Below are 24336 nucleotides of genomic sequence, written 5' to 3' on the forward strand. Positions count from 1 at the left end.
CTATATAAGACAATTCTGTGTTTATAAATAAATATATATATTTTAACTAGGCCCCTGGTTAAAGGGACAGGTAAATGAAAAGAAAACTTTAATGATTCAGATTGTAATTATATAATAAAGAGTGAAACAAACACTTCGCATCATCACGGCGCACCTCCTTAGTTCCGCCAAGTGCAACCGCACGGACTTATTTCACTGTTGCACTAGAGGGGATGAACCTCAACAACCGGGTTCTTTGTTGCATTTCAAGTAGTAGCGGCGATGGAGGGGGATTTGCTGGACACACTGGAGGCCTTGGGGTGAGTGTAGCATGTGTCATGCAGAACATTGCGGATAGGACAGTGTGCTGTAGCAGTCGCCTGCCAGGAGAGCCCTGCTTGCACATAAATAACAGATGTGCGTGTGCACATCAGATACCAGTGTAGCTCTAAGGGAACGTAAAAAACACATTTCTTTCTGTCTCTCAGTAGGGTGGAAGGGGGTTTGTGAGCTGCATGTCCAGAGACCAGAGACATGTAGTTGTGTAGATGCTAGATATATAGAGTCATTAATGGCCTTATCTACCTAAGCGATTGTGTAATATAATGCAAAATATCTTGCATTGTTTCTTCATATTAATCTACTAAATCCCTTGCACGGCTCGTAAAAATGTATTATAACATTGGGAATGTGGTAAAATCTTAGTTTAGCGTTCTAAATGATTTTCTCAGCCATATCTCATTATTTTACTACACAAATTGACGTGGGGGTTCACAACAATGCTGCAATATTTGTGTCTCCAGGAACAAAAAGGGGGCCATATTTTGGGGTGTGAAGCCCCTGTTTTCCCCATAGACTTTCCACAGCCAGCCAGCTCTGCTCACCTACATGGATACATTGTATCAAACCCTCAGCCTACAGCTTTTATACATTTGTAACTGTTTACTGTACACAGAGCATTGCTCGTGGTGGTTACTGCAGGTAGCATTGCAGGTGGTATGTACAACAGCTAGAGGTAGTATTGCAGGTGTAGGGGAGCATTGCTCGTGGTGGGTACTGCAGGTAGCATTGCAGGTGGTATGTACAACAGCTAGAGGTAGTATTGCAGGTGTAGGGGAGCATTGCTCGTGGTGGGTACTGCAGGTAGCATTGCAGGTGGTATGTACAACAGCTAGAGGTAGTATTGCAGGTGTAGGGGAGCATTGCTCGTGGTGGGTACTGCAGGTAGCATTGCAGGTGGTATGTACAACAGCTAGAGGTAGTATTGCAGGTGTAGGGGAGCATTGCTCGTGGTGGGTACTGCAGGTAGCATTGCAGGTGGTATGTACAACAGCTAGAGGTAGTATTGCAGGTGTAGGGGAGCATTGCTCGTGGTGGGTACTGCAGGTAGCATTGCAGGTGGTATGTACAACAGCTAGAGGTAGTATTGCAGGTGTAGGGGAGCATTGCTCGTGGTGGGTACTGCAGGTAGCATTGCAGGTGGTATGTACAACAGCTAGAGGTAGTATTGCAGGTGTAGGGGAGCATTGCTCGTGGTGGTTACTCCAGGTGGTGGGCGCCACTCCAGCAGGTGGTAGCATTGCAGGTGGTGGGCATTTCAGCAGGTGGTGGGTAGTATTACTAAAGGAGAGTACTCCAGTTGAGCTTTTAACAGTGCAATCTCCTCCTGCACACGACCTCTAGTGAGCACCATTATTACCACAAGATTATGTTGATATTATGGCCGAATAGCATATATATTAAGAGATTTAGCTGTCATTATATACCTTTTTAAATACAGTAAAAGGGACAGTGTACTGTAAACTTGATTTCCCTTTAATGCTTACAATGACTTGTTATGCCAGCTGCAGTGCTTAAAATGTACGGGAAATTGCACCATTGTCTATATAATTGTATATGAAATAGCGGTTTCTGCTCTTTATCTAATTATTTACACAAAGTTCTCTTTACCTTACACTGTTTTCTCAAACACCAATACACAGAGAGAACAATTGAAAATGAACATTTTAGTACCTCACTATCACACCCCACCGATGTTTACTGTCATTTTCAGTATAGATGGGGATACAGCTAGCAAAATCTGCTTTTGAAAATGACAAAATAAAGGTAGCTTAGCAGTTTGTAAAGAAATGATCACAATCCAGCAGGTAAAATAGATAATTGGAAACACATTAAAGGAGAGAAGAATTACACTACACTGTCCCTTTTTATGCTATGTGCCCAGGATCCAGATAGAAACCTGAACTTTAAGTACCAGAGATGCAACAAGCTGTGTGTGTGTCTGGGTACAAAAGAGAGGATTATGCTTGTTCAGGAACAAGGTAGAAGGAGTGAGCTCTGTTTGTTTTGTGCATAAATGGTTTTGTAAAGGAAAAATATAGCTGTGCATATATCCACATACATGAGAGCAAAGTGTGTATGTTTGGACATAGAAGTGCAGTTTGGTTTATAAATGACAGGGGCAATAATTAAAGTCTAAATACATTTTATAAGAATAGTATTGAAGTTATTCCTGGCATTCCTCTAGTCATGGATGCCACAATGTTGAATTCTGTCTTTCACTACATTACAATGCTGATATGTTTACAGTACTTCCCCTCCAGACACCTGCAGTGAAACCTAGGTTACAAAATGTCAGTAACCATAAATAGAGGGAGGTGTATGAAATGTATTTCCAATGCCTGTCAACTCCCAATCACAGATTAAACAATCATAATTTCGAAAGCCCTCTGGCCACAGTCATGATTGGTTAATCTGTTGCACAAAAATATATAAGGGGCACCTGATGCTCTTTGTTCTTCCGTCTGTAAGAACAAGACAAGAGACCTTGTTGCTGCAGCCGAAAAGACTAAAGAGTGACTATTAAAGTATGGGCCATATATTCAGCTAGCTTCATTATTTTTTTTGGGTGGAAGTAGTCGGAGGTCGGCCTTTAGTTGTTAGGTGGTGGGTATATGTTGGTAGGTGATTGTGTGAGGTGGAAGTTATTACATTGAGGAAACATAGTATAGGGGATTATTGAAGGGGGGCATAGGAATTATTTCATTTAGCAGATTGTGTAGACTTTATTTTTTTGCAGCTAACAATATTAGTTATAAGAGGAGACTTAGGTTTTGTGGTAAGGGAACAGATGGCAGGGGACAAGTTCATTTACATTTTGGATAGAGGCATTTTTGCAATATATTTGTTTGAGCAAAAATACTTCTATTAAAATAAATTACATTTTCAGGGACATATGCAATGTGTGTCCAGTGCACCCTTATTTGGGCCCTGCTTCTGCCCAATCTGAGTTATTGCTAATTATTATTATTATAATTTTTATTATTCTTTATAAAGCGCCAAACTTTTTCGCAGCGCTGTAACATGTTACATTCTAGTGCCATTTCTCTTTGCAAATACAGTGTTTGAATGTGGTTGGGCATGTACAGATACAAAATAATAAAAATATTATTAATATTCGTTACTTATATCCTTTCGACTTTTCTGTTGTCACATGCACAGCAGAAGCTTTCGCCAAAAATACTAGAAGCATTTTTGTGTGAATATTATAGTTTGTGTTAATTTCTTACTTTGCTTCTTACACTAACTATCTTAGCTGTTAGTAAAGTTTACAGAACATTGCTACACCTTTTTGAGTTTCATCCCTTTTGAAAGTATTAGATAACAACATAAAGAGAACAGTGGAGACAAAGAGATGAATCATTAGACCTAAACTAATTTGCCAAGAGATTACTTTAGTCCATCAACCATGTGTTTTGTTTTTGTTTCCTTAAAAAAAGATTTATTTTTACATTTTGAGAAAAAAAAAAAAAAAAAAGACATACCGGTAATTTCACCTCTAAGTATTTGAGTGCCAGAGAGAGATGTGTGCCCAAGTAAGAGAGACAAAGAATGTGGGGTTTTGGTTTAGTATACTATAGATCTGCTTACTAGATACTTGCTGCTAATTGTATTGTTCTTTATGCCTAGGTACCAAGGCTCGCTTTTGCAGGAAGCCAAGTTGGATGAAGCATTGAATACGGGCTTGAAATCCCCTGAATATTGTCAACTCCTGTGCTGGCTCAGCTCTAGGATTAAGTTGCTCTGTGACTTGGAAGAGAGTGTGAGCTCAGCAGGTACAGTGTGTCTCATTTGCTAATGCAGTGCTGGATCTCTAAGTGTGTGTGCTCTCTCAATCTAGAGCCATGTCATGATGCTTATTATTTGTTTTTTTCAGGTGAAGATTTGGAAAGCATTCAGTTGGAAGTTAGTGGGTTCTTGAAGGAACTATGTTGTCCTTATCCTACACTTGTTTCTGGAGATATCAAAGACAGACTGCAAAACAGGAGTGACTGTGTTCAGCTTCTTTGTAAGTCATACGTCTTTACACATGGGGAGTTAGCTTGTCAATATTTTATTTGTATATTACATTTTGTCAAATGGCATTTATTGCAAGGCTTGACAAACCCAGCAGCCAGAGAGCCACTGGCTCCTAGAATTTTACCCTTGACTCCTAACTTTGTGGGTTATTCTCCCTATATCTATATACAAATACCACTGTCGGGCTCCTGAATATTCTTACTGGGTCCTAATTATTAAACAGATTTGTTGAGCACTGATTTATTGTACCCACTAGTGCAAAAGAGATTTAACGCAAGCTGATTATTTACAATATTTGTCCCTATATTAGAAACTAGTGTCTAACAAGAGGCATCCCTTGACAATCAGGACCAATATCAGTAGGGTACTTACCTCACCGGTTGTTCTCTTCATTCTGTGGTCATTTTGTTGTTTTTGTGGCAGTATTCTTAGGTACGGAGCTCCAATCTCTGCAAATCGTGGAAATCAAAAAGCAAAAAGAACCAGATCCAGATGATGCAGCTTATCAAGAACTAAAAGCCATTTGTCACGCTCTCCGCCTCCCAGAACAGTCGTCTTCAGACGTCACTTCAATGTTAAAAAGTGTGGAAGAAAAGGTTGGTGCATAACTTAGCCTGCTTGTTCTTTATACCTTAAATAGGATTTTTCATTAGTCAAATAAAGCATACAATTTTAATTACATTTCTCATTTACTTCATACTCTTGGTACCCTTTGTTAAAAGGGGCAGCAGTGCACTTCTCCTAGATAAGAGGCATATATGTGTGGCTACCAAACAGCAGCTAACTCCCAGCAGTGAATTGCTGTTCCTGAGCCTACCTAGGTATGCTTTCATACAAAGAATACCAAGAGAACAAAGCAAATTAGAAAATAGAAATAAAATTGATTTTTTTTAAAAAATTTTTTTTTATTATTATAAATTGCATGCTTTTATCTGAATCACAAAAGCTTAAAGGGAAAGTCTACTCCAGACTTTTTATTGTTTGAAAAGATAGATAATCACTTTATTACCCATTCCCCAGTTTTACATAACCAACGGCTAGATTACGAGTTTTGCGTTATGGCTGAAAAAGCCTCATAGCTCTGCTTTTTCACTACTGCTAGTATTACGAGTCTTACAGGTATTTCTGCACCGCACACTTTTTTGGCCGTAACGCAGCGTAACTACCGCAGCTTTCAAAAAGTCCTTTTTCAATGGGATTTCCACAGCGGCAGTATTACGAGTTTGCCTATCCGGCCAAAAAGTGAGCGGTACAGCCAATACCGTCAAGATCCAAATTGTAAACTGAAAGTCAGTAGTTATGGGTTTTACGCTACAAAGCTGTAGCATAAAACTCATAACTAAAGTGTTAAAAAGTACACTAACACCCATAAACTACCTATTAACCCCTAAACCGAGGCCCTCCCGCATCGCAAACACTAAAATAAAATTATTAACCCCTAATCTGCTGCTCCGGACATCGCCGCCACTATAATAAACATATTAACCCCTAAACCGCTGCACTTCCGCATCGCAAACACTAGTTAAATATTAACCCCTAATCTGCTGTCCCTAACATCGCCGCAACCTACATTACTGTTATTAACCCCTAATCTGCCGCCCCTAACCCTAAGTCTAACCCTAACACCCCCTACTTTAATATAATTAAAAATTCCTATCATTAACTAAATAATTCCTATTTAAAACTAAATACTTACCTATGAAATAAACCCTAAGATAGCTACAATATAACTAATAGTTACATTGTAGCTATCTTTAGGTTTTATTTTTATTTCACTGGCAAGATTGTATTTATTTTAACTAGGTAGACTAGTTAGTAAATAGTTAATAACTATTTACTAACTACCTAGCTAAAATAAATACAAATTTACCTGTAAAATAAAACCTAACCTGAGTTACACTAACACCTAACCTTACACTACAGTTAAATAAATTACATACATTTAAATACAATTAACTAAATTACAAAAAACCCACACTAAATTACACAAAATAAAAAATAAATGATCAGATATTTAAACTAATTACACCTAATCTAATCTGTACCTGTAAAACAGGTTAGGTTTTATTTTACAGGTAAATTTGTATTTGTTTTAGCTAGGTAGTTATTAAATAGTTAATAACTATTTACTAACTATTCTACCTAGTTAAAATAAATACAAACTTGCCTGTGAAATAAAAATAAAACTTAAGATAGCTACAATGTAACTATTAGTTATAGCTTAGGGTTTATTTTACAGGTAAGTATTTAGTTTTAAATAGGAATTATTTAGTTATTAATAGGTTTTATTTAGATTTATTTTAATTACAGTAAAGTTAGTAAGGGTTAGGTTTAGGGGTTAATAACTTTAGTATAGTGGCGGCGACATTGGGGGCGGAAGATTAGGGGTTAATAAATGTAGGTAGGTGGTGGCGATGTTAGGGGCGGCAGATTAGGGGTTTAATAAGTGTAGGTGAGGGCGGCGACATTGGGGGCAGCAGATTAGGGGTTAATAAAGTAAATGTAGGTGTCGGGGGCAGCAGATTTAGGGTGTTTAGACTCTGGGTTTGTGTTAGGTTTAAACATAAATTTTTCTTTCCCCATAGTAATCAATTGGACTGCGTTACAGAGCTTTACGCTGCTTTATTGCAGTTGTTAGTCTTTTTTTCAGCCGGCTCTCCCCATTAATGTCTATGGGGAAATCGTGCACGAGCACGTAAAACCAGCTCACCGCAGCGCTGGTATTGGAATGCGGTATGGAGCTCAATTTACGCTGCAATATTGCCTGCTAACGCCGGGTTTTTGTAAACTTGTAATACCAGCACTGTAGGGAGTTGAGTGGTGACAATAACTTGCAAGATTACACCGCGCCGCTCATAACACAAAACTCGTAATCTAGCCGCAACACTGTTAAATTAATATCCTTTTTTTTTTTTTTTTCCCCTCTCCTCTGATTACCTTCTATCTAAGCCTCTGCAGACTGCTCACTTATCTATGTTCTTTTGGCAGACTTGCATTTTAACCAATCAGTGCAGACTCATAAACAACTCCATGGGAGTGAGCAAAATGTTATCTATATGGCCCACATTAACTAGCTTTAAAAAGAAGATAAGAGGCGGCCTTCAAGGGCTTAGAAGTTTAGCATATGAGCCTACATAGGTTTAGTTTTTAACAAAGAATATGAAGAGAACAAAGCGAATTTGATGCTAAACGTAAATTGGAAAGTTGTTTAAAATGACATGCCCTATCTGAATTATGAAAGTTTAAAGAGACAGTCTATTCCAGGATTTGTGCTCACTCCTGTAGAGTTATTTTTGTTTCAGCACTAACTGGTTAAATGCAAGTCAGTCTAAAGAACTGCTTAAGTGAGGTGTCTGCAGAGGTTTAGATGCAAGGTATTCACAGAGGTAAAAAGTTTATTAAAATAACCGTGTTGGTTATGCAAAACTGAGGAATGGGTAATAAAGGGATTATCTATCTTTTTAAACAATTACAATTCTGGTGTAGACTGTCCCTTTAATTATGTGTTGTAAAAACTCTATTTATTTTGTCCTTTAACTGTTAAAAGTGGGCTGCCCAATTTCCTTGAGTTTCTATAAATTAAAGGGACACTAAAGTCAAAATTTACATTTACATGATTCAGATTGCAATCTCATAAAAAAACAAACTATTTTTACATTAGTCAGAAAATCTACTGCTCATTTGAAATTGAGTGAGTGTCTTTTTCTGGGACATTCTGGTCAAAATTAAAAAGCACATATATTAATTGGATATTTGAATAGAAACATATTTACATTATACATGTATTGGCAAAAATGCTTCTAGTAAAAGTTTTCACCATTTTAGTGTCAACATTTTTCTGTGCATGTAAAGCATAGCTGGATATTCTCAGTGTACCAGCATTTTAAATACTACAGCTGCTCAGGGTACAAGTGGGGCTTGTATCAATGGCAGCAATTAACAAATGTAGTCAATGCCAGATCATACTAGCACCTTAGGCTCTCTGAGCAAGTGTTGTGTTTAAAATACTGGTTCATAGAACATACTTAAATACACTTTGGAAACGGCTATAACGTTTACTAGAAGCCGTTTTGCTAATACATGTATATTGCAAAAATGCTCCTATTCAAAACTGAAATGCATCCATGTGCATTCCAATTTTGGCTGGAATGTCCCTTTTTTTTAAAAGCTTTTTCTTATCTCGTACTCTAATGCCAGTTACTAATGGCTATACATGAATTGATAAAGTAACTGTCTCAGATTGGTTTAAAATCCCTTTCAATATTGCTATATTCTGCAGTAATTGTTTATACACTTCAATGACTCATTTATATCACTCCTTAATTGTCCTAAGCAGAAGAGATGGTACAAGGAAACACATAGCAGTGCCTGTTACATGTATAGTTTTCATTTCTATGAAGTATTTCTTTGATATTTAAACAACTAATAGAATTAAAAAATAAATATATCCTTGATATTTTCAGGCTAATCGTTATTTTGAATACATCTATATTTGTAGTGTTCTCAGTATTTATTATCCCTTTTAAAGGACCACAAAAACAATGGGAATATTTGAAGAAATCCATTTTAGATCCAGTTGTGCACTGCATACATATGTTTGTAGGAGAAGAAAGGGAAACAAGTCTGTTTCCTCAGAGATAAAATATCCTGTAAAGATAGCGAATTAGAACTATAGACAGACCTGGTCACATGAGGATATGGAAACTTTCAGAATCCAACAAAAAGCTGTTGATTCAGAATGTAAAGTCTCATGTGAAAGGGAAGATATCACAGTCAGTGAAAAATGTTGACCTAAATATATCAATAAAAGGAGGTGTAGTAAAGCTGTAGATAGTTGTGAAAGGAGATAAAGAAATAATTTGTTTAAATTATTTATATCTTTCTATTCTCTTTTGTCTTTACAGATTGTGTGGATAGGAAAACTTAGTGACAGTGAACACCAATTTTCTGCAGTCTTCTGTTATATTAAAGTACTAGTAAATGTTACTGTTTTTGAAAGGGTAGTCTGAATCTATGGAATAAATGAAATCTTAATTCATGATTTGGAAGTGAATATGCGCTAAAACATAACTTTTTGTTCTCTTATCTAGTAGCTGCACTACCCATATTTTAGTAAATCACCTGACACTGTCCCACACAACCGTATGATTCACAAACTACATTGCCTTGGACTAAGGAATAGTTAAATTGGTAGAATTCAACAATTGTATTGGTAGTTGCTTTCATGTCTGCAGATAATATAAACATTTGTAGCAGAGTTTGCGTAATTGGATGGAAAGATCAAATTAGTAGTTAAATTCAAAATGTGGAGGATTGGACAGCCAGGGGGGAAAAGTGAGAAATCATATTGGAAAAATTAATATAAACTCAATGACACTCTGTCTGAAAATTTATGTTCCACTATTGTTACTGTGAGCAACCTGGATTTTCATAACTAACCTTTTATGATAAAGTTGAAAAATGACATGCTCTAATTCGTTACAGCATGCCATTTTCTGATTATTGACCCTAGTCTATTGTGTATTTTTAACACCTGCAAAGGGGTGAAACGCATACTAGATTGAAGATCCACTTGGGACTTGCAATGCACTGCAGAACCTGGCTTGGATCCAATCAGCAACGATAGTTGCACATCTGATTGGATCAGCTGCTGTTTACGAGCGGAACTTCTAGTATGTGTTTAACTCCTTTTGTGCGGGTTAAATACACAGTAAAGCAGAGTCAATAGTTTAAAAATGACATGATCTAACAGAATAAAGCATGTCATTTTTCAACTATAATTGCCCTTTAAAATCTCCAATTATTTACTGTCCCCTTTCAATGGTACATTTTGTAGATAAACTCTTGATCTGTCCCATGTCTTTTCTATACATATTTAAAAACATTTTTATTCTACTTAAACACTTTCTTACTTACAAAGCAGCACTACAATTGTTCTTGGTCTACATTAATAGCAGTAATTAAGAGATCACTACCTCATTGTTTTTTTATCTTTTTGTCACACTGAATTAATTAGATTTCTTCTGTTTTGGATATCACATTTTAGGAACTTCAGATTAGCTGATGTGGTATCATGTTTTTGTTTTTTTTAATTGCTGTTGTCTTGCCTCAGCCTTTTCTTTTTTTTTCTTTTACCCTTATGCAGATAACAGAGGTTCTGAAACAGGTGCCACAGAGTATTCGGAGACAACCACTCCTCAGTGTTGCTTTAACCACAGAACAACTGGTAAGTGCCTTCTGTAGCAGACATCAAATAATATGGCTATTAAGGAAGTTCTCCAGCACTCTCATAGGGCTGCACAGATGTTGGTGACTTAGGACTGTGAAATATTTCAATGTAATCTACTTGTGCATATGGCGCCTTGGGTGCGCTGATCACTAATTGTAGATGGTTTTTTTTTTTTACATTTTAAATACAAATGGCTTTAAAGGGACAGTCTAGTCCAAAATAAACTTTCATGATTCAGATAGAGAATGTAATTCTAAACATTTTTCCAATTTACTTTTATTACCAATTTCTTTCATGTAATTAGCAAGAGTCCATGAGCTAGTGACGTATGGTATATACATTCCTACCAGGAGGGGCAAAGTTTCCCAAACCTTAAAATGCCTATAAATACACCCCTCACCACACCCACAATTCAGTTTTACAAACTTTGCCTCCCATGGAGGTGGTGAAGTAAGTTTGTGCTAGATTCTACGTTGATATGCGCTTCGCAGCAGGCTGGAGCCCGGTTTTCCTCTCAGTGTTGCAGTGAATGTCAGAGGGATGTGAAGAGAGTATTGCCTATTTGAATTCAATGGTTTCCTTCTACGGGATCTATTTCATAGGTTCTCTGTTATCGGTCGTAGAGATTCATCTCTTACCTCCCTTTTCAGATCGACGATATACTCTTATATACCATTACCTCTACTGATTCTCGTTTCAGTACTGGTTTGGCTATCTACTATATGTAGATGAGTGTCCTGGGGTAAGTAAATCTTATTTTTTGTGACACTCTAAGCTATGGTTGGGCACTTTATATGTAAAGTTCTAAATATATGTCTTTAAACTTATATTTGCCATGATTCAGGATAATCAGTATTCCTTTATAATTCAGACTGTCAGTTTCATTATTTGGGATAATGCATTTTAATTCAATGTATTTTTTATTACCTTGAAAATTTTCAATTGACCATTTTTCCCTGCGTGCTGTTAGGCTCGCGGGGGCAGAAAATGTTTCTTTTTATTGCGTCATTCTTGGCGCGGACTTTTTTGGCGCAAATAATTTTGTAATTTCCGGCACCGTAGTTGACGCCGGAAGTTGTATTCTGTAACGTCTTTTTTGACGCATGTGTATTCAGACATTTTTTTCCCACCAAAAAATGTGGGCGTCGGTTTCGGCGTCAGAGGATGTGGCGTCATACTTGGCGCCAATAATGTGGGCGTCATATTTGGCGCCAAAAAATGTGGGCGTATTTTTGTTCCATTTTTTTTCCTCATTATTTAAACCTCACTTTTTAATTGCTTCTGGTTTTTAGAAGCTTATTATTTTGCATTCTTTTCCCATTCCTGAAACTGTCATTTAAGGAATTTGATAATTTTGCTTTAAATATTGTTTTTTTCTATTACATATTGCAAGATTTCACTGTTCCTGTTTCAAAAACGTTCTAAGGGATTCCTGTTGACTGAGTTCAGTCCTACCAAAGCTAAGTTCATTTATTTTAAATGTTATGAATGTTTTTCTTTAGCTATGGTTTGTAATAGTTATCATGATAAACTTTTACATGCAGAATCCGTTAGTATTTATGCTTTATATATTTGCTATTCTTTTTACATCTTATGTACAAGAATTACTTAGAAGATTTATAAGAATATTTTTCTGATTCTATTTTAAAGGCTTTGTCTGACATCGTGCCTTCTAATAAAATTTTTAGGTCTTTTTCAAACTTCTTTTTTAATTATTGAAGTTTCAAATGACCAACAACATAATGATTTATCCTTCTCTGATGATGTTTTTTTCTCTTTCAGAATTTTCTTCATCAGATATTGACACTAACAAATCTACTTTTTTATTTTTTTTATTAAAGTACATTTGTTCTTTGTTGATAAGGTGTTGATTATTTTGGATATTAAGGTAATTCGTTCTTTCAAGACTAACATTTTATTTCTGCTTATTTATTCTTTTGTATTTTCAGAGGTTTTTTTCCAGTTCCTCATACTAGGGAATGGAATAGGCTGAGAATTTTCTTTTATTCCTTCTTTAAAGGTTTTAAACTATATTCTTTGCTGGTAGTTCATTTCAATTTTGAAGGTTCTTCAATTTAATGGGGCTATCTCTACTCCTGCTAATTATGCTATTGTTTCTATAGCAAAATAGTATTTATTTTTCCTTTAGATGGTTGTATCTTATTTAAGGAAAATTATTTATTTTCAGGTACTTTTCTTGGACCTGTGATTTATTTGAATGATGTTGCAATTGCTTCATTTTTTCTGTTTACTTTTATAATCAAGTATCAGATTATGATTTATTTTAGCATTGTTAAGGACAAAATCTACTAGACTAGGTGCTGTTGCATTTGTCTTGTTGTTTTGCATTTGTTGATTATGCAAGTCCAGTGTGTTGACTGGTCCTTTAACTGGGTTATCATGCTAATATTTTTCATTTGTGTCTTCATTTTATTGAATATTTTTGCAAATGAGGGTTAATCTATGTCTTTAGCTAGAAGAATTTTGTGATTTCTAAAAAAATCCATATTTCTTTTTAAGATAATCAATTATTTGGTTTATAATTGGATTCAATTCTTAACTGTTACTTTGGGCTTCTAGATTGAGTTCCAAGACTAAACTTTAAGCTTATATTAGTTTGGTTGTTCTTATTAAGGAACAAATTCCCAGTAACATGTTTTTAATTGGAAATTTTTTTCAAAATCGGCTCCCTAAAATTGCAATGTATATGCCGTATTCCAGCTTTGCTGGTAAGGGGCAGGTTAAGATTTTTTTGAAATTTGTTCTTTTGCAAATTTCTTTGATTTTAGTTCAGTAAAACCGTCTGTGAGAAATCTTTTTTCTCTTTGATATTCCAGCTATTCCAGTAACTTTCGGTGTGTTTCGGTCCTATATATTTTGGGATAATGTTGAAGCGCGGCTGATCACCCGTTGGGGCTCAAGTGCTGCTCAGACCTGGAATCTTCTGGGGTATTTTTTCCAGTTCCATTTTTAGGAACTGGGTTTTGGGGTTTTATTCAAAACTATTAATTGTTCCAAAGATAGAAAAACTTTTTGTTATATAAATGTATCATCTTTCAGATTGGTATTTATATGGCCTATTCTGCCTTTTGTTGGTCAGTGATGGCATCATTTGTTTTCATTAGATACAATAAATGCGTATCTTCATTTTCTGTTTTCATTCAGATTATTTTCTGAGGCTGTGGAATCTCATATGATTCAACTTTGTTCTTTCAGGACATAGTTAAAGGATCTTTTTTTTTCAAAAGCTCTTGATTCCTCACACAAGGGTCACCTTTTTTAGGTTTCCAGATAGTTTGGATCACTGTCTTTGTCTCTAAACAGACAAGTGACAATTTTGGGTTCCGTCTGTCGGTACCTTCAGTCTCTATTATTTCCTTCAGTTGCTATATATGCATGGAAGTTTTAGGTTTTATGACTGCAGCGTTGGATTCAATTCCTTTGCTCATTTTCATAGAAAGCCCTTCCAGTTTTTTTATGCTGGATATTGGTGCAGGGATTCTAGGATTTTATATTCTAAATCTTCAGATCCTAATGTTTAACTATCTTGTTTTGTTGGTTAAGATCACCATCATTTAGTTCTACAGGTTTCTTCGTTTCTTTCAACCTGGACCATGATCTTTACAGATGTGAGTCTTTTTGGTTGGGAGGCTGTCTGAGGATCTCTGTCAGCACAAGGGGTTTGGAAATCTCAGGAGGCGAGATTACCATTTGTTATTTTTAGGACTCCGTGTTTTCTCAGAGTTCTTCAGTTAGTTTTCTTTTGAAGAAGAGACGTTTATTGTTTTTCAGTCGATGTCACCACTGTGGTGTATGTCAATCATCAGGGTGGGACTATCAGTCCTTAGGCTGGGACAGAAGTATCTCGGATATTTGCTTGGACTAAATCCAGCTCCTATCTAAATTCTGTGGGTTTTTTTCCAGGTATAGACATTTGGGAAGCGGATTATCTCTGTTAATCAAGCTTTACTTCCGGGAGAATGGTCTCTTACCCAGATATGTTTTTCAATTTTCCAGATGTGAGGGTTTCCAGAAATAGATCTGTTGGCATCTCATCTGAATAAAGAACTTCCCAGGGGCCTATTCAGGTCCGGGGATCCTCAGGCGGAAGTAGTGTATGCATTGACATTTCCTTGGAATTATCATTTTGCATATATCCTTCCACAACTAGTTCTTATTCTAAAAGTGATTTCCAAAATTCTAATGGAGTGTTTGTTTGTACTGCTGGTGGCTTCAGCATGGCCTCTCAGGTTTTGGTATGCGGATCTCTTTCGGATGGCCAGTTGCCAACCTTGGACACTTCCGTTAAGACCAGACCTTTTTTCTCAAGGCCCATTTTTCCATCAGGATCTCGATTTATTAAAGGGATGGAGATTGAACGCTTGATTTTTAGTCATAGAGGTTTCTCTGACTCATTGATTAATACTATGTTTCAGGCTCGTAAATCTGTCTCTAGAAAGATTTATTATCGAGTTTGGAAGACTTACATTTCTTAGTGTTTTTTCTCATAAATTTTATTGGCATTCTTTTAGAATTCCTAGAATTTCATAATTTCTTCAGGTTTTGTTTTCAGTTCCTTGATAGGACAAATTTCTACTCTTTCTGTTCTTTTTTTCACAGAAAGATTGCTAATCATCCTGATATTCATTGTTTTGTACAGGCTTTGGTTCGTATCAAGACTGTCATTAAGTCAATCTCTCCTCTTTGGAGTCTCAATTTGGTGCTGTGGGCTTTACAGTCTCCTCCGTTTGAACCTATGCATTCTCTGAACATTAAATTACTTTCTTGGAAAGTATTGTTCCTTTTGGCTATCTTTTCTGCTAGAAGAGTTTCTGAGTTATCTGCTCTTTCTTGTGAATTTCCTTTTCTGATTTTTCATCAGAATAATGCAGTGTTGCTTCCTGATATTCATCATTTTGTTCAGGCTTTGATTCGTATCAAACCCGTCATTAAGCCAATTAATTTGGTTCTGAAGGCTTTTCAGGCTCTTCTATTTGAGCATATGCTTGCTCTGGACATTAATTACTTTCATGGAAAGTATTGTTCTTTTTGGACATCTCTTCAGCTAGAACAGTTTTTGAATTATCTGTTCTTTCTTGTGAATCTCCTTTTTCTGATTTTTTTTTCATCAGGATAAGGTGGTTTTTGCTGTCCTCATTTCAATTCTTACCTAAAGTTGTAAATTTTAACAACTTCTTTGGTAAGATTCTTACATTCTTTAGATTTGGTAAGAGTCTTAGATCCTATGTTGAAGCTATTCAGATTTCAGATAGACTTCTAGTCTATTTGTTATCTTTTCTGGTTTTAGGAAGGTCAAAAGGGCTTCTGCCATTTATTTGGCATCTTGGTTAAACGTTTGATTCATCATGCTTTATTTGGAGTCGGGTGGATTCCCGCCTCGGAGGATTACGGCTCATTCTACTAGGTAAGTTTCTACTTCCTGGGCTTTTTAAGAATGAAGCTTCTGTTGTTCAGATTTGCAAAGTAATGACTTGGTCTTCTTTTGCATACTTTTACTATATTCTACCATTTGATGTTTTCTCTTCTTTAGAAGCAGTTTTGGTAGAATGGTACTTCAGGCAGCTGTTTCAGTTTGATTCTTCTGCTTATAATTTCAGTTTTTTTGATTATAAAAATGTAAACTTTTTTGATTTGGGTAGTGGATTAATTTTTCAGCGGAATTGGCTGTCTTTATTTTATCCCTCCCTCTCTAGTGACTCTTGCGTGGAAGTTCCACATCTTGGGTATCTGCTATCCCATACGTCACTAGCTCATGGACTCTTGCTAATTACATGAAAGAAAACATAATTTATGTAAGAACTTACCTGATAAATTCATTTCTTTCATATTAGCAAGAGTCCATGAGGCCCACCCTTTTTTTGTGGTGGTTATGATTTTTTTGTATAAAGCACAATTATTCCAATTCCTTATTTTTTTTATGCTTTCGCTCCTTTCTTATCACCCCACTTCTTGGCTATTCGTTAAACTGAATTGTGGGTGTGGTGAGGGGTGTATTTATAGGCATTTTAAGGTTTGGGAAACTTTGCCCCTCCTGGTAGGAATGTATATCCCATACGTCACTAGCTCATGGACTCTTGCTAATATGAAAGAAATTAATTTATCAGGTAAGTTCTTACATAAATTATGTTTTTGCTTTGTTCGCGAGGTATTCTTAGTTGAAAGCTAAATCTAGGAGGTTCATATGCAAATTTCTAAGCCCTTGAAGGCAGCCTCTTCTCTCAGTGCATTTTGACAGTTTTTCACCACTAGAGGGTGTTAGTTCATGTGTGTCATATAGATAACACTGTGCTCATGCACGTGGAGTTCCAGTGAGCCAGCTCTGATTGGCTAAAATGCAAGTCTTTCAAAAGAACTGAAATAAGGGGGCAGTTTGCAAAGGCTTAGATACAAGGTAATCACAGAGGTAAAAAGTGTATTTATATAACACTGTTGGTTATGCAAAACTAGGGAATGGGTAATAAAGGTAATATCTATCTTTTTAAACAATAACAATTTCGGTGTAGACTGTCCCTTTAACTATAATTTTCAGTGACTAATCTCCAAAAAGTTACATAAATTTAATTGAAATGTTTATTTTCTTTTAAAGGGACTGGAAACGGAAAGATAGAATTAGGTATTTAAACCAAAGATTAAAGTGAACATAATTTGCAGTTGTATTTTTATTTACCACTTAATGACACACAGGGTACGTTAGCGGTCATTTTACATACCCCCTTCTGTTGCTCTAAAATAGCGCAGGTCTTGCATGACTCCTGAAGTGAGGCATACAGCACTAGGTCAGCTTTGACCACACAACGTACAGGAGAATAAAAAAAATTTTCTGTGATTTCTGTGTGGGTTTGAACCATTGAGATCGTTTACTGCATTCATTTTAAACAAATGGGTACTGGTGGAGAATTGAAGAAAACACATGTTGCATAATCATTGCTCATTTTAAATAAATACTATAATTAGAATTTCAAAATGTTGTTCACATCCCTCCAAATGGATTAAAAATACAATTTGGTCCTTCAGGGAGACGTTGGGCAATCTTGCATTTTAGTTTACATACTAATTGGTGAAACACGAGTGTACAAAGGGCAAAGTTTATGAACAAGCCTACAAATGCAAATTTAAGAAGCAGAAATCTTCTTTCGCCTCTCCACCACCTCAGATTTGGTTAGATCGTTTTTTTTGATGCTCTTGTGTAATGCTAAATTTTGCCACATGATGCAGCACTGTCTGCTTGCTGACCTGTCCGCCTGCAATCATGATACATTTTTGTCCAAAGTGTTTTATAAAGAAAAGAAATGACAAAAATTTCAGAACACTTCAGTTTTCAGTACTGATTGCCTTGTGCATATGTGTGAATCTAACATACAAAGAATTGATAAAACAATATATAAATTACTGAGCACAGTTAACAGAATCATTATGTTTTTGGTTCCACAGGAGCGCCTTGCAAAAATTAATGCAGCTCTCTCCAATGAGTATGAGTGTCGTCGCAGAATGTTAATAAAACGTCTTGATGTAACGGTGCAGTCGTTTGGCTGGTCGGACAAAGCACAGGTGACAAGAGGAAATTAAATTTACTATGTGCAGTATGGGATGTTTGACATATAGTTCTCACTGAGTGGGGGGAGATATATATGTGCCTACGTTATGAATTGGCACATTTTATGTTGAAAATTCCTGTTATTTTTTATATTTTAATTACATTTTCTTTTTCAGGCTAAAACAGATGAGATTGCTCGAGCTTATCAGCCGACTCGTTACACTCTATCGACTAAATCAACAGTTTCTCTGTCACACCTCCTTGCAGCCCGTGAAGATCTTTCAAGAATTATCCGTACCAGCAGTGGTCTTAGTCGTGAGAAAACAAAGTGCGCAGTTAATAAGGTGAGTACTTCTATGTGACTAGTGAAACAGTGCAGTGCACAAATAAACTAATTCGCTTTTTCCTATCTATAACACTAGGCTGGTAACGTGTTTTTTTCTTTTTTTCACTACTAAACAGTAAAATTTCTATATTAGAGTGGATTATCTAGGTTTTTCCTGCCTCATAGTTTTTTGTTGCGCACATCCCTCGGTCCCTTCTACCGGTGGCCATTTTTTCGCTTAGGCAGTGATGTCCTATGGCTATGTCGGAGGGGTGAGATCAGCCTTTTCACCGGACAGGGGGGGTGGTTGTCTTTGAGATATTGGGCGCCATGTACTAAGGCGTCAATTTTTTCGCACAGACCGTATCGAAATAACCCGCCGGCATTCGCACCATGCGGATGGCACTTCGTTACATGAATGTACTAAAAACCAAGCCGTAAAATTTCGCATCTATTGTGTGTCGAAGACAATCGGATTATTGATAACTTTGAAGCTTCGTTCGGCGCGAAAGAACAAAGTTAAGAAGCAGTCTGCGACCTGATTGGTTTAGTTCTTTACCCACGTGACGATCTAGGTGTCATAATCGTCAGACAAGCGGCAACGTCTGGCTGCTGACATTTATAAGTGTGCATTTTCCCAGAAATCTTAGAATATTGGTTATTTACTTTTCGGTATTCACTTTGACAAGATGGCTTGCTCCGTAGATTCGTGCTTGCTCCGGAGGTGGAAGGCACACGTACCTTGGAAAGACGACCATCAAAGCATCAATAACCTTGGTTAGGTGCCTCGAAAAAGCAGACTGGCTGATGCCAATTATAACGCTAGACACAGCTTGGAATGAACCAGTAGCAAAAAAGTGTAAGGCTGCCAACAGTTTTAATAGTCCGGGTATGGCTTGTGAATGCGCTGTCATAGGTTCCAGGTATTCTGCTATTTCATTGTAAAGTTCCATAATAGCTTCTCTGTCCAAACGGAATCTCTGGATAATCTCTCGATCAGAAATGCTTTCCAAACCCATACGTGGAAGGAAAACTCGAGGGACTCTGATTCTTCTACCTCTCCTTCTTTGCAAGTTGTCAACCGGTGCCTGTATAGCCCTTCTTCCTCGTAATTGAATTAATCGGAAAAGAAACCTGTGTAAAAGTGTCTCCATCTTCATTCAGTGATCCAAAAACCAATAATGCTACAATAGTAGTCTAGTCCTTTCACTTAAGTACTTCTACCTGGCGTCAGGTTGATACGCCCTATAGTTTTCTATTGTATTCGCTACCTAAATGGTCGCGAAGCTACAGTGAAAGTTGGAGCAGACGGATTAGTTGTAACATTCATAATTTCCGATTACAGCGAATTTACGTGCGATCGAACATGTAGTAAGTGGAAAAAGGCTTCGGAACGATCAGTTGCGTAAAATTACGATCACTGATGAAAATAGTGGTTTTTCGACCAGATCGCAGATTGGTACATACGAGAAGCAGATCGTGAGCGAATTTTGACGCGGAAATACAGACGGACGGTCACTTCGAAGCTTAGTACATGGCGCCCATTATCCTTATCCTATTATTCCACTCATTTTGGTATTATCTGTAGTCAGTGTAATTGTGTTTTTATTAAGTGCTACAGGGGGGTCTGATTGTTACTTTCCTGTTTTATTCCTTTGCAGGAGCAACAGATGTGAGATTATTGTATATAGTTTAGCTCCCTCGACAGGGATTTCTAAGAGTTTTTGCAATTTCAGTAATAGTATTACTTTGCTGTAGTTAAAGGGACAGTCTAGTCCAAAATAAACTTTCATGATTCAGATAAAGAATGTAATTTTAAACTATTTTCCAATTTACTTTTATCACCAATTTTGATTTGTTCTCTTGGTATTCTTAGTTGAAAGCTAAACCTAGGAGGTTCATATGCTAATTTCTAAGCCCTTGTAGGCCGCTTCTTCTCTCAGGGCATTTTGACAGTTTTTTACCACTAGAGGGTGTTAGTTCATGTGTGTCATATAGATAACACTGTGCTCATGCATGTGGAGTTAAGGTGAGCCAGCTCTGATTAACTAAAATGGATGTCTGTCAAAAGAATTGAAGTAAGGGTGCAGTTTGCAGAGGCTTAGGTACAAGGTAATCACAGAGGTAAAAAGTGTATTTATATAACTGTGTTGATTGTGCGAAGCTAGGGAATGGGTAGTAAAGGGATTATCTATCTTTTTAAACAATAAAAATTCTAGTGCAGAATGTCCCTTTAATTTCTGTTCATCTCACCCTAATATTGATTAGTTTTCTAATCTGTTCACTGTTTATTTATTAATTGTATAATGGTTCCAATTAACATTCTCTCAGTCTGAGGATATCTGAGTCACAAATAGAAGAAAAGTAATGGCCAAACTAACATTTGCAGAAGGAAGCAAATCCACTTCATCATATACACACAAATGGCAGATAATGTAAAATATTAGGAATCACAATGTTTCCTTTATGAAAGGGACGCATAATAAATGTTATATTATTACAGAAGTTAAACATGCACACTTAACTAATGTTAATGCATTGCTTCCATATCCTTTGTAACATTAACAGCTTTGCTTCCTTACCCGCTGCATATTGTTTTTCTGTCTCATTAGAGCCTGCAGCTCATAAAGAAGGGGTATTTTATATTATGTGTTGTATGTTCTGCTTAGGCTTAAAGGGACAGTCTACCATAGAATTGTTATTGTTTTAAAATATAGATAATCCCTTTTATTACCCATTTCCCAGTTTTGCATAACCAACACAGTTATATTAATATACTTTTTACCTCTGTGATTACCTTGTATCTAGGAACCTTCTTCCAGCCCCCTGATCACATGACTGTGACTGTTTATTATCTATTGTCTTGCAGTTAGCATTGTTTTGTGCTAAATCTTAAATAACTCCCTGTGCCTGTGCACAGTGTTATCTATATGGCCCATATATAGGCTGTAAAATATGAGCAAGCTTCTTTTTTCTTTTTTCTTCCTTCTCTCCATTTTTCTGTTTTTTTTTAGGTTTTATATCAAACTGTAGTGTCAGTTCACAGCCATTTTAGCTGTGTTTTGTTTGATATTGGTTACATTTTGCAAAGCTAAAATTAACCCTCAGTGTTTTTTTTTGTTCTTTTGGAGACAAAGCCATGTTTTATTTTAATTAAGCATGTGATGTTTTTATTCCCATCCCTTGTATTTATCCTTTAGAGCTTACTAATACTGCGTATTATCCAGTTTTAAATTGTAAATAAAATGTTTTTAGATTTAATTAATGCACTTGGGATCTTGTTATGGATCAATAAGAATCCTTTACCACGTTCTATAGATAAAAGGGGCAGTAAACACTTTGAGATTGTTTATATAAAATTTTTAGTTATACATAAGGAAACTGCAATATATTTTCAGTATTTTTGTCCCCTTTTCATGTAAATTTAGCTCGGAAAATTTTCTGATTCTCATAACTTTGATTGCACCCTGCTGACTTCTCAATGTTAACCCTTCTACATATCTGTCTCTAATTGGCTTTAAAACAATGTACTTTATACTAACTTTATAGCAGTGATTTACGTTGTTGTCTGTGGACTAAAGCCCAGGTTAGCATCTCGAAATAAGGCAAATGGTAGGTGTGATTTGGCTACTGAAAAACAATTGCGGTAAAAAGGATATGTCAGACTGTTCACTGTCCCTTTAATTTATTCTGTGTCTTGGCTTTTTATAGATGACTTCTACACTTTATGTAAATCTTTGCTTTGTTGGTTATAGCATATTGTATGTATGGGGTTCTGCTTTTTTTAATATGTTTTTCCATTTAGCACTTTTTATATTTTCTCTGTGTACCTAATGCAGTATCAGATTACAAACAATAGCTCTTTTCTTACCGTATAGGTTCTGATGGGAAGAGTACCTGACCGAGGGGGAAGACCTGATGAGATTGACCCCCCACCACCAGAAATGCCTCCCTGGCAGAAGAGAAAAGATGATGGAGGGAGAGGAGGGTGGCGAGGAGGTGGCTTTGGCAGAGGGGGTGGTTTTGGAGGAGGAAGAGGAGGCTTTAATCAAGGAGGAAGGGGTGGGGGAGGATACCAAGGCCGAGGAGGATATAGTGGAGGAAGAGGTGGATACTCAAGGTATTGAATGGACATGATCGCCGGTCACTAATTAACCACTGGTTTGTAGAATTTGTGTGTTTAGCAGGATATGTGTCTGCATGAATTAGGTCTGAACAGAACTTGTTTTTTTACTATCATGAAATAAAAGTAAAAATCTTAGTTTTGGAAGACGTTAACTCAAGACAGTCTATAGAAGTCACCTGCATATGAACAGCTTGATTTTGTAATGGGATTATAATCTATTTCACCCCTTCATACCTGCTCTGTGAGATAGATTTAAAGGGACAGTCTAGTATAAATTAAACTTTCATTATTCAGATAGGACTTTTAATTTTAATCAACTTTTCAATTTACTTTTATCATCAAATTTGCTTTTTTCTCTTGGTATTCTTAGTTTAAACTAAACCTAGGTAGGCTCATATGCTAATTTCTAAGCCTTTGAGGGCTGCCTCTTATCACATGCTTTTTAAATCTCTTCAACACAGAGACAGAAAGTACACGTGGGCCATATAGATAACACTGTGTTCAGGCACAGGGGGTTATTTAAGATCTAGCACAACACCATGCTAAATGCAAGACAATAGATAATAAACAGTCACAGTCATGTGATCAGGGGGCTGGAAGAAGGTTCCTAGATACAAGGTAATCACAGAGGTAAAAAGTATATTAATATAACTGTTGGTTATGCAAAACTGGGGAATGGGTAATAAAGGGATTATCTTTCTTTTAAACAATAACAATTCTATGGTAGACTGTCCCTTTAATTTCACTTAACTAAAAGGTTTTAATACATTTGTTGTGGTAAGACAGAATTTTTTTTTTTTATTTTAAAAACAGCTGATTTTCTTTTATATCAAGGCTTACAAGAATTGCTCAGGACATTCATGACATGAGGACTACATAATAATTGTAACTTCAGGATTTTGTGAACTGGGTTATCAACTGCACAGATTTATAATCATATAAATTAAAAAAATTTTTTTTTGATATTAAATATTGTTTTATAAGTTATAAAGCTTCTAAATGTAGTGTGGTCAGCCTATGTTTTAGCTGCCGTGCACTAATTTTTAGAACATAATTTATCAAATGATATTTCTGAAAATTGTTAAAGTGTTTAGGGTGGTGTCTTAAGTTGAGTTTATTTAGCTAGCTTTAACTTACTGTAATATTTGTTTCCCTCTTCTTTGTTAGTATGCCTACCACAAATGAAGCAAAAACAAATTGTTGTAAACTTTATTATCAGTATGCCTGATTATTGTGTTTAAAGTCACTGACACCAAGTCCCCCTGTGTTAAATAGGCAGAAAAAAAAGTTGTTTAAACTTGTGAATTTTATAAAAAAAAAAGAATATTAAAATGATACATAATCTTGTATAGTTTAAACATAAAGCTGTACTTTATTTTGTATATGTGTGAGTGTAAGGTTGTTGACTTTAAAGAAGAAAAACGAGCAATAAAAAGTCCAGTAGAACTTACCGATGACTGGATATTACTTCTCTTACAGTTTGGTTATGAAATCACTTGCCAAGTGCAACCAAATTAAATAGGTTATTTAAGTCAAGAACCTTATTCTTGTTATAGACCTCTGTTGCCATTTTAATTCTGAATATTAGAAAATGGCTCTATCTGCATTGATTACTCATAAAAAAAATTCTGATCATCATTTAAGTAACAATTATAGACAAACACAATCTGAATAAACTAAAGTTATACAAAAAGTTTTACTTTTTGAATTTTGGTTGAAGACATTGAGTAATCATTCACAGTACAGGCTGGATAAAGTAAGTG

At 36.1% G+C, this 24336-nt stretch overlaps 1 protein-coding gene across 1 annotated transcript; it reads left to right on the forward strand.

The window, feature by feature from the left end:
• The first annotated feature begins 209 nt into the window (after positions 1-209).
• FAM98B (family with sequence similarity 98 member B) lies at positions 210-24023 on the forward strand. Its single transcript, XM_053689777.1, has 8 exons — positions 210-299; positions 3949-4094; positions 4196-4327; positions 4762-4934; positions 10484-10564; positions 18020-18136; positions 18299-18466; positions 22326-24023. Exons 1-8 carry the CDS (start codon positions 262-264, stop codon positions 22572-22574), a joined length of 1104 nt encoding a protein of 367 aa, XP_053545752.1. The 5' UTR covers positions 210-261; the 3' UTR covers positions 22575-24023.
• The last annotated feature ends 313 nt before the right edge of the window (positions 24024-24336 follow it).

Source organism: Bombina bombina, chromosome 1, assembly GCF_027579735.1.
Source record: "Bombina bombina isolate aBomBom1 chromosome 1, aBomBom1.pri, whole genome shotgun sequence".
Lineage (NCBI taxonomy): Eukaryota > Metazoa > Chordata > Amphibia > Anura > Bombinatoridae > Bombina > Bombina bombina.